General features: G+C 38.5%; 1 protein-coding gene across 1 annotated transcript in view; it reads left to right on the top strand.

The window, feature by feature from the left end:
• LOC108373394 (protein ovo-like) overlaps window positions 1-11,595 on the top strand; it is a 29,454-nt gene extending 17,859 nt beyond the window's left edge. Inside the window, exons 2-4 of the mRNA XM_017629266.1 lie at window positions 4,815-7,414; window positions 9,238-9,714; window positions 9,787-11,595. Of these exons, the coding sequence (XP_017484755.1) occupies window positions 4,815-7,414; window positions 9,238-9,714; window positions 9,787-9,972 (3,263 nt within the window). The 3' untranslated portion in view covers window positions 9,973-11,595. The remainder of the gene's footprint in view (window positions 1-4,814; window positions 7,415-9,237; window positions 9,715-9,786) is intronic.
• The last annotated feature ends 6 nt before the right edge of the window (window positions 11,596-11,601 follow it).

The raw sequence follows: 11,601 nt of genomic DNA, 5'->3' as shown, positions 1-11,601 counted from the left end.
ATGGTACATTTTTGCTGTGGATATATACAACGTAGTACATATGTAGAGAATAAAATTAATGCTAGCAGCCCTTGTTTTGTTGGCTTTTAACATGTTGTTATACACATACAAATTCCGTTTTTTAATTTGTTCGTCATTTCACAACACAAATGTAACAAGCAGTAGTAAAAAAAAGACGAAAGAAATACAACTGAGACAAAGAAATACGCTGGTCATTTGACTCTCACCATATCAGCATGTTGGTTAAAGAGAGTAAGAATGGAAAAAATGAGAGAAAAAGTGTCGTGACCAGGGATCATATGATCGTCTACGTAACATCGCTCTAATCATGAGTTTAATTTTCCCCGAGCCGATTCACTTTTCATTTTTGGTTTCCATGGTTTTACTATGGGCGGATGGCAAAATTTCAGGTGAATTTTTTTTCAGGTGAAACTCAGGATAAGACAGATTATTTGGTTTAACTTTTCCCCATATAAGTGAATTCATTTTTATAATTTCGTCTTCCTAGTGCTAGTAGTATAAAATTAGCACTTCCAACTCCAATAAGAATGATTCAGACCGTTTCCGTGAAAAATGATCGTGATACTGAGCTGGATAACCCAAATAAATACAACTAATGTGTTTTGGTCACGATGCACTCATTTGGTTTTATTAAAACGAAGTAAAATAAACCTGCCAACTTTTTCCTTGTGCGTTTTGAACAGATGCTTTTCAAACATATGACTGGAAATTTTTGTTGGCAGAAATTTCGCCTGCAGAAATTTGCAGCTCTCTTGCTTTTTTATNTTGTTGGCAGAAATTTCGCCTGCAGAAATTTGCAGCTCTCTTGCTTTTTTTGCTCTCTTTTTGGCTCTCTTCTGTGTCAAGAGAGGCTTTTCAGCAAAATCCAGTAAAAATTTTGGATAATTATTCGTTGTGAAACACAGTTTATATCAAGATACATATGTTAGAATACAAATAGCCAATGGAGATCGGTCATTGCTCAAGAGCAAAATATATCAAAGCTTATCGGGCAGTTTCTGCAATTCACTTCTGAGTGAATCTCATCCGCTGCCAATTTGAGTTCAAAGCGAACTTGGCTCAAAACACCCGGAAGTGAATTGCAGAACTTGCCGGGTATATCTTGCCAGCTATTACCGGCAATTTGAAAGTTTGACAGCTGCCTTTTTATTTGCACGAAAACTTCGTGGCTTCAACTATTGATATTTTAATATAAAAGCAAAAATTTGGCTGTTTTCTATTAAAATATTTTTTGTTATGTACTTTGATGTGAAAAAGCATATTTTCTAAATTTGTTAAGCGATGAAATCCGCAAAATTACTTTTTAAAAGCCATCGTGCAAATGCCTACCCCACGTCTCCAGCATCTACAGATTCTGTTAAAAAAGCTCTGTTAAGACAGAAATGACAGGTGGAAACCGCAAATTTCCACTGTTAAACCATATCTGTCTTACCGAATTTCTTACCAACGCCGTCTTAACATCAGATGTCACTTCGTAGTTTGACAACTCAGTCTTAATTTTACCGTTGCTCACATGAGAAAACGGGACAAAGTTAAAACAGATAATTGACAGATGTTTAGACACATTTAGTAGAAAATGGAGACGTGGCGTTATATCAAGATATAAAACGCCCACACCCAAATATTGCCACTGATATGACTTATATCAGCAATAAATTTTATCACAGAGACCGCAAAAAGTACGAAGCATGCTTTTTCTCGCATACCGAGCGGCATGCGAGCTCTCGCTTGCTTTCAACTGTCATTTTTGTTGTTTGACAGCTATGTTCTCATTACGCAGAATTCTTCCGAGTAGCAACATCGTTTATTTCGGTGGCAAATACAAATATAGAGGAAGCCATTTTTCATTTGAAAATAGTATACATCTCTTTATGCAGATTTTCTAATTTTCTCGAAGAGCCTGCAAGGCTTGAACCTTCTTGTTTGGCGACATTTTACAAATGAAAATGTATGCTGTCAAATGCCCAGTCAGCAAAACTCTATCTCGCTTGCGAGAGAAAAAAGCAGAACGCCGGCGAGATTTCCCAGCATGTGAAGCCGGCCGGTTACGCAGATTGCTCACGACGTCTATTACAATTCATTCATAGGGCCCTGTCACACGGTCAGTAATTATCACGGTATTTCGATAGCTATCCATATTGATGANGTCACACGGTCAGTAATTATCACGGTATTTCGATAGCTATCCATATTGATAGATTGATGGATCGCGCACGAATGCTACATGTTGAATATTTATCGCGTCAGTATTTGCATAGTTTTTGTGCTGACCGCTTATTATGACGCAAGAAAATATTTTTATTTTGGGCATATAAATTACAGATAATGCATTCCACAATTATTTTAAAATTTCCGATGTTAATTCAAATTTTTTGANGCAAAATTACTTTTTAAAAGCCATCGTGCAAATGCCTACCCCACGTCTCCAGCATCTACAGATTCTGTTAAAAAAGCTCTGTTAAGACAGAAATGACAGGTGGAAACCGCAAATTTCCACTGTTAAACCATATCTGTCTTACCGAATTTCTTACCAACGCCGTCTTAACATCAGATGTCACTTCGTAGTTTGACAACTCAGTCTTAATTTTACCGTTGCTCACATGAGAAAACGGGACAAAGTTAAAACAGATAATTGACAGATGTTTAGACACATTTAGTAGAAAATGGAGACGTGGCGTTATATCAAGATATAAAACGCCCACACCCAAATATTGCCACTGATATGACTTATATCAACAATAAATTTTATCACAGAGACCGCAAAAAGTACGAAGCATGCTTTTTCTCGCATACCGAGCGGCATGCGAGCTCTCGCTTGCTTTCAACTGTCATTTTTGTTGTTTGACAGCTATGTTCTCATTACGCAGAATTCTTCCGAGTAGCAACATCGTTTATTTCGGTGGCAAATACAAATATAGAGGAAGCCATTTTTCATTTGAAAATAGTATACATCTCTTTATGCAGATTTTCTAATTTTCTCGAAGAGCCTGCAAGGCTTGAACCTTCTTGTTTGGCGACATTTTACAAATGAAAATGTATGCAGTCAAATGCCCAGTCAGCAAAACTCTATCTCGCTTGCGAGAGAAAAAAGCAGAACGCCGGCGAGATTTTNGTTTGGCGACATTTTACAAATGAAAATGTATGCTGTCAAATGCCCAGTCAGCAAAACTCTATCTCGCTTGCGAGAGAAAAAAGCAGAACGCCGGCGAGATTTCCCAGCATGTGAAGCCGGCCGGTTACGCAGATTGCTCACGACGTCTATTACAATTCATTCATAGGGCCCTGTCACACGGTCAGTAATTATCACGGTATTTCGATAGCTATCCATATTGATAGATTGATGGATCGCGCACGAATGCTACATGTTCAATATTTATCGCGTCAGTATTTGCATAGTTTTTGTGCTGACCGCTTATTATGACGCAAGAAAATATTTTTATTTTGGGCATATAAATTACAGATAATGCATTCCACAATTATTTTAAAATTTCCGATGTTAATTCAAATTTTTTGAGTTTCTTTTGAAGGCAGAGCGAATACGTTTTCGATGTTCGCATTATGAGAGTAAAAGATGTACTGACGAAATGTATGGATAGCGTTTTGAAAGCGCTACACGTTCAATATTTATTGACGGTATTGCGATCCGCGATCGGGATTTCAAAGTTTTTAGAAATTTTGCTATCCATTAATACTGCATGCTACACCGTCAATAAATATCGCGATACTTGGATGGCGTCAATAAATACTGACCGTGTGACAGAGCCCGTTAGGATTTGGTTCAGTGTAGTCTATTACAATACAATTCAAATGTACACTGCACTTGTTGGCACAACAGTTCTTTGGTGCCGTTTTCGAATCCGTTTGTTTACAAGTACTGATAACGTGATTTGAGCTATTCGTCGCTCAAAATTCTCAAGAAATGTTTTAATATTTTTAATCAACGCAAAAAGGGTTATTTAAGATTACCTTAGTGATTTGTTAAAATATATTGACGCGACAATGTCACCTACGAATTTGTTAAGTGTTTTTACAAAATGTGAAACTACAAACTCGAGAAGATCATTTGTTTTGACACCTCACAAACCAAATCCTATGTATTCAAGTGATTGGTATCAGGTTGGGATTTTATGTGAGACAGATGCTTTGATTTAAATTAGTGTTATGGAAGTGTTAACAGTGAATTAATAAAAATTACCAGGTTATAACGGTTTGCTCTGATAAGAGGTATTTACATTTCTTCTTTCATGTTTTGATAGACGTTCGATGACAAATGTTAATTAATTGGCAATTTAAAATATTTTTATTAACAATAACCACCTCACATAATCCTCAATTTCAGTCATAATCCATTACTTAATTTTTCCGTCTGGCAAGTTAAGTTCTCCAATTTGCGCTGACATTAAAACAGTTATGTGGCAACAATTCCCTGCTGTCTAGACATGGAAACAGTTATTTGAAATTCCAGTTGGTTTTCTGCGCAGTTAACTGAAAAGTTTATAAAATAAAGAAATTCGTTCTTAAACAATTTGTGTTAAACCGTTATTGAGTGCGAAAGGTCGTTTAAAAGTCGTTTGAGTTGTAAAACAAGAAAAAAATACGAAAGAATTTTTCGATAAACTACAATTTTTGGCTCCCGTTAATTCTCGGAAAGGACCTAACCTTGCTTCCGTTAATTCTAGGAAAATTTGTACAGTTAACGCTTCACACAAATTCTTAAGAAAGTTATTGTTTTTCGTCAGTTACGCATGTATGTATGTATTTACTAACAGATGTTTATTTTATCTTCTTTCCAGTTGGAGGCACTGCCGCCAAGCAAAGTGATCGCTTATCGCCAGCAAATCCAACTTTGGCAGCGGAGGCATCAACCACCAACTCTGCTTCATCTCCACTATCACCCACACCCGTCAAACCTTCCCAACCAGAACCATCTCAAGACATTACTCTCCCAAAGAGCTGTCTATCTCTTCAGGAGAGCATTGCAAAAGAAACAGAAGACTGTAACGAGGAATCGCTGGCCGATTCCTTCTCCCAACCACCAAAAACTGACAAAGTTAAAGATCAAGAGGAGATCGTTCAACCCAAAGAAGTTTGTGAACCAGAGGTAGAAGTTGGTAAACCACGCTTCATTTCTTCGATTTTAGGTGGCAATAAACCCTACAGCGGAGGTATTGTACTAACACAGGCACAACGCAAGGAATACCCAGTAGAGATTGTTAGGCAACGATTCACACCCACTCCAAGTGAGGATAGCTCTAGTGATTCAGATTCGGATTCGGATGGGTCTAAACTTATTGTAGACGAAAAGCCATTGGTACCCGAAGATAGACCATTGTCGTTACGTTTGCGAAGCACCCCTCCTCCGTTAGAAAAACGTCCTAGTCCTCCGCCTGGACCTGCTGTACGTTGTAGTGTTATACAGCGTACTCCAAAACCAGCACCAACGCCACCTCAACGGCAGAGTCAACACGAAGTTTTATTACCACCCGGTTCGCTTGAGCACCTCGGTCCTGAACAGCAAGAGCCGATTGACTACCACGTTCCGAAACGACGGTCAGCTTCATTCGACAGCGACGAAGAGCAAGTTGATTCGTTGAATGCAAAGCGTTTAGAACGCGAACGTAAGTTACGTGAAGCTCGTCGACGTAGTGCAATATTGGCAGCGCGTGCTGTGCTCACCCAAGCTCGTCTCAATCCTCGTCTCGTACGTAGCCTCCCGGGTATTTTAGCTGCAGCTGCAGGTCACGGCCGCACATCATCAACTGGTGCCGGACAAGGCTTCCAGGGTTCCAGCGGATTTGGTGGTAACAGCTCAGGCAGTGGCAACAACCAGAGCACGAGTGGAGGTGCAGGTTCACCTACGGGCTTTGGAGGTACACTAGGAGGTAGTGGCAGCGGCGGCACTGGTGGTGGAATGGGCGGCGGACGTGACGGCCGCAGCAACTACGGTCCAAACTCTCCACCTTCAGGTGCTCTTCCTCCTTTCTACGAGAGCTTGAAAAGCGGAAACACAATGAACTCGTCATCATCCTCTGCAAATTTCAATGAAAATTCAAATTTCCTTATTCAAAATGCTGCGGCTGCGGCATACTTAATGTCAGCTGCTGGTGGAAATAGCAGTGGTCAACAGCAGGCTAACAGCTTCATCGACTGTGCATCGGGAAATGGAAATAGCAACGGTCTTAGTGGTGTCGGTAGTGGTTTAAATGACAGCAGTAGTGGTGGTTTGGAAATTACTACATTTGCCAATGGCCAGGGTAACACAAATTATTCTGCGCATGCGCATAATAACAAATATAATAACTCTTCTCCTTCTACTCAACATCATCATCATCAACACCATCACCATCATGGACATCCGCATTATGGAAATAATCCCTCAGCGTATGGCATAATACTCAAGGATGAGCCCGATATAGAGTATGACGAAGCCAAGATCGACATCGGAGCTTTTGCACAAAACATCATTCAAGCCACAATGGGGAATTCCGGAAATTTCAACGCAGCCGCTTACGAAGATGCTATTATGTCGGACCTGGCCAATTCGCAGGGCCCCAATGGCTCAGTGGATCCTCTGCAATTCACAGCTACTCTCATGCTCAGCTCGCAGACAGACCATTTGCTTGAACAACTCTCTGATGCAGTTGACCTCAGTTCGTTTTTGCAGCGCGAATGTGTGGATGACGAGAACTCGACAAGCCCTAGACAAGATTTCGAACTAGTCTCAACGCCATCGCTTACCCCTGACTCTGTATCCATAACACCTGTGGACACTAACAATACAAGTCACCTAGATAATTTTCACGAAACTCTGATTCAACAAATAACAAGCAACATCTCTCGCAATCATATCGGTAGCAGCCAAAACGGAAATATGCAGCCGTATCCATTTGAACGTCAGCAACATATGAACGGCAATCAGCAGCATATGAACAACGACCATCATGGTATGAACCACCAACAGCAACAGCCACCACCTTCGTATCAACATGCAACGCGTGATTTAATGCAGATGCAGCAACAACAACATCATGCACAACAGCATCCTTATCATCAACAGCAACAGCAGACTTCTATGATGCAGCACGGTGGTCCAATGTTGTTGGCACAGCAACCACAGCAGCCACAGCAACATACGTACCAGCAGCATGGCCATTCGTATGGCTCAGCGCAGCATCATCATCAGCAACATCACATTGCTCCGCCTCATCATATGCAGCATCACCATCATCACAACAGCGATAATAGCAATTTATCGCTGCCATCGCCAAATGCGGCCCACCTATCGGCACATCATGGAATGTCGTCGGCAGCGAGTAATTCGTCGGGCGCTTCAACCTCTGGTTTGCTAGATGCCAGCGCTGCCATGCTGGACACAAAGCCCCTGATACAAAGCGTAAGTCCAACTCATTCGACCGGCAGTTCCAATGCAAGTTCTTGTGGTACGGGTTCTAGAAAGTTGAGTACAAGTTCCTCTTGTGGGTCTGCGTCGATGGTGGCTACTGCGTCGTTGCGAAGTGTTGCTGCCGCAGCGGCAGCAACCGCTGCTGGCATATTGCCACCATCACCCACTGTCGCAATGCTGCACGAAAGCAAAGTGTTACAGCAGAGGGTAAGCATCAAAATCAAGGCCAAGGCAGAATCAACTTAACACTGTTTTACAAAATTTGTTTGATTGTTTTCGTTTTGTTTGAATGCTCAGTGGCGGTACTAGGTTTATTAGTAAGCTGAATATTTGGCAGTAAGAGATTAGACTAAAAATACGTATTTGCATTGATTTAGAAATATTTATAACTTGACATTAGGTGCTGGAGATTGTCCAAAACAAAAAGTACCTCTTCGCGAGCCTAGTTTGTATACATACCTTTGCTCCGAAAGGTAAAATGTAAATATTTATGTTTTTTAAGGAACTGTACATAGTTAAATACAAGGAATTAAGTACATGTTAATGGTAGTGATTAATCGCACGAAATTTGTTGTGTTAGTTTAGGTATGCACTGCGATCAGAAGATCTATTGTGCCCACTTCCTAATTACAGCACCTCACTCAGTCCTAGTTCCCGTTGGAACTCCAAAAGATTCTTTGGTTCCGGTTGCGGGCATAATGACCCGAGATATTTCTCCCGTTTTCTCGCCCCGGCGCACATTGTTTCGACTATATGGAGGCTGGTGGAAATAATAGTTAACCTGCCACGATTTCGTTGAAATTACATTACTGCACAAGTGCTCTAATTTCACTTAGGAATAGGTAATTATGAAATTTGGAAAAGATGTGATAATTGCCACGCCCTCCACTGTTGGGGGCGGAAACATTAATTTTGATACGATTTCGAAGAAATTTAGTTTGTACTCTCTCTTTTATTAGAAAACTACATAAAAAAATGGCAGGTATTGGATCACTATAACGTCCAAAATTCGGAAAAATTATGGGCCCAGTCATTAAATGTGATGGGATTTTGGTTAATTTTCAACCGACTTCCAAAAAAGAAGGAGGTTAGTGCGTCGGAATATATATATATTTTTTTTTTTATGTACATATGTATGTTGACGCATAACTTTGGACCACGTCAACCGACCACTTAAAGAAGNTCCAAAAAAGAAGGAGGTTAGTGCGTCGGAATATATATATATTTTTTTTTATGTACATATGTATGTTGACGCATAACTTTGGACCACGTCAACCGACCACTTAAAGAATTGATTACAATGGAAAAAGAAACACTTGCTGTAATGGGTTCAGCGCCAAGTGCAACTAATCTGATTAGTCGGTATTGCGCCGATTCCAGTATTTTTTCTTTAATGTAACGTTCTTAGGGAGGAGGGTGAATAAATGATGTGAAATTTTGAATTTTATTTTTCCCTCTCTAAGTCCAATCGGGTTTTTTTAATCACATGTCAAGACGACTTTGTTCTACATGCCTCCAGATAGTCAGAACACTGCGTCGTCGCATTCGAGAAGTAGATGCTCAGAAGTCGCTGCTGCGGTATCACTGAACCGGCACACATTGTTGGACCAGATTCCTTGTTTATGTAGGAAACTTCTTAATCTGCAATGACCTGTTAAGATACCTGTTAGAACTCTTAGTTTATACTTTGGGAGATTAATAATTTGTTGTGTTACATGTAATGTACGCCGAACGAACTTGTTTTGTGACTATCGACCTCAAGTCTGGTATATACATTGTTTTCTAACTTATACTGTATTTGGTCTATTTTACAGTTGGGACTGCCGCCAGAAGTTCAGCTGGAATTTGTTAACGGCGGTCATGGTATTAAGAACCCACTTGCTGTGGAAAACACTCATTCTGGGCACCATCGTATACGTAGCATTGATTGTGTAGACGATTTAAAAAAGAGCGGAAATGTTAGCACTGATGGCTCGGAGAACGGGAGCTGTGCTGCGGACGGCTCTAAATTTGTGTGTCGCGTTTGCTTAAAAGCTTTCTCATTGCAACGTCTATTGAATCGTCATATGAAATGCCATTCAGAAATTAAACGCTACTTGTGCACATTCTGCGGCAAAGGATTCAACGACACTTTCGATTTGAAACGCCACACGCGTACACACACTGGTGTACGACCATACAAATGTAACTTGTGCGAGAAGAGTTTTACTCAGCGGTGCTCGCTAGAGTCCCACTGTCTCAAGGTGCACAGTGTGCAGCACCAGTACGCGTACAAGGAGCGACGCGCTAAGGTAAAATAATTAAACAGCACTTGAAAGATGTGTTATATAAATATCTTTTTATAAATTTATTTTCATGTAAAGATGTACGTTTGTGAGGAATGTGGTCACACGACTTGCGAACCCGAAGTTCATTACATCCACTTGAAGGAAAATCATCCGTACTCGCCTGCATTGCTAAAATTTTACGATAAGCGCCACTTTAAATTCACGAACTCACAATTCGCTAATAACTTACTAGGTCAACTGCCAATGCCGGTGCACAACTAAACATTAAACTTATTGATTAGTTTAAACTGTAAATAAAATAGCGACTTTCAGCCACATCAATAAGGGAAATGAACTCATCCCGCTGCAGTGTAGACAAATATTTTGCATATTGTAGTTAGTTAAATTGACATTGAGTTTTCTAAAAACTGCCTACAAAAGGAGATTATATATTTTGCTGTTTTTTACTTCTATAATTATTGAAAACGTTTTTCATTTAAGTTCTGTGCTCATATTTAGCTCTGTGAATTTCTATAAAATCTGTTACAAAGCATGTTTTCATAGTTAGCTCGCTACACAGAACGGTACAATTAATATGTATCTCGTAAACAGCATATGCTGTGTTATATCTTTTTTGAGTTTTCAGAAACCTACGTAGCAAGTGTACAATGAAGTAGTGTAAATGAATTGTTGGGACATTTAGTAAAACATATATGGCTAGGCAAAATGTTTAATTTTGTATTTGTGTATTGTATATTTAGATGAGAATATGAAGTCAATTTTAAGTTGTAACACTGCGAATTAATTCTCATTATTCTTAAGAATGTAATATATAAAGATTTTTATGATGTAAATTTTGTGCGATATAAAATGAATATGAAATTTTACAATTGAAAAATAAGGCTGGCACAAGAGTTCATTGTATATACATATACAAACGTAAATCAAATTTGAGCTTCTAATCAAAGAACTAGATATTAAGCTAAAAATTAAATTCATGAAAAACTAGAATTCACATTTGGCGCTAAAGCTATAACTATTTCGCATTATCATTTGAAATAACTTTGTTTAGTTAATTTAAATGTAATCTCAATTTTTTTTTCCTCAAAGGATCATGTACATATTTATTTAACTCATACTCTACTTTCCAGTTCATTTAGTTATAAAGGAAATCCCTTAGTTTTTATTTTTCTTTTAATTTTTAATTTGGAGTTAAGTATTTTGTTGAAAATAAATGAATTAATGAAATTACATTCAACAGCAACAAGTGTAAAGAGGCGTAAATACACATAAATTTAATTATTATATTAAGTGGGTAAATGCACTTGCTTTCATTGTATATTTTAGTTTTATAGTTGTTACTTTAGCTTTTAACATCGTCTTTATCAAAATGAAGACTGGATTACGCGCACTACTTTTGCTGCTCATAAATGAGAATTAAAAGCAAGCTTGTAATAAGATTAAGATAAGCTTTTATTTTTAGATGAGTATAAAACTTACAAATTTAAAACAAAAAGAGTAAATTATAGTTAAATGATGTAAGTGCTTTGAGTAAATGAAAAAGAAAAGAATTAAACCACCAATTCGTACTGATTTGAATCTCTTTTGTGTAATCATTATATATTAAAGAAGTACATACAATAATTAGCATAATTTTTCCGTAGAACATTTTATTTTTTACTTTTTTTGTTTAACACTCGTAGTAATGCGTTAACTTTAAGTTTAAAATCTACACCGTCACATACCAGAGTTTTAAGTAAACACATATATAAACAGAGTAACTATAACAAATAACTAAAGGCTTTATATCTGCTTCATATAAATAAGTTGAGTCAAACATTTGCTATGTTATTCAATTGGGATTTGTTTATGAGCAGCAAAGTGCGAATTTGTTAGTGAAAGAAACCTAAA

Source organism: Rhagoletis zephyria, unplaced genomic scaffold, assembly GCF_001687245.7.
Source record: "Rhagoletis zephyria isolate East Lansing unplaced genomic scaffold, Rhagoletis_zephyria_1.1 Rzeph_scaffold_06654, whole genome shotgun sequence".
Lineage (NCBI taxonomy): Eukaryota > Metazoa > Arthropoda > Insecta > Diptera > Tephritidae > Rhagoletis > Rhagoletis zephyria.
Note: the sequence above shows the minus strand (reverse complement) of the source record. Positions and strands in the feature narration are given on the sequence as shown.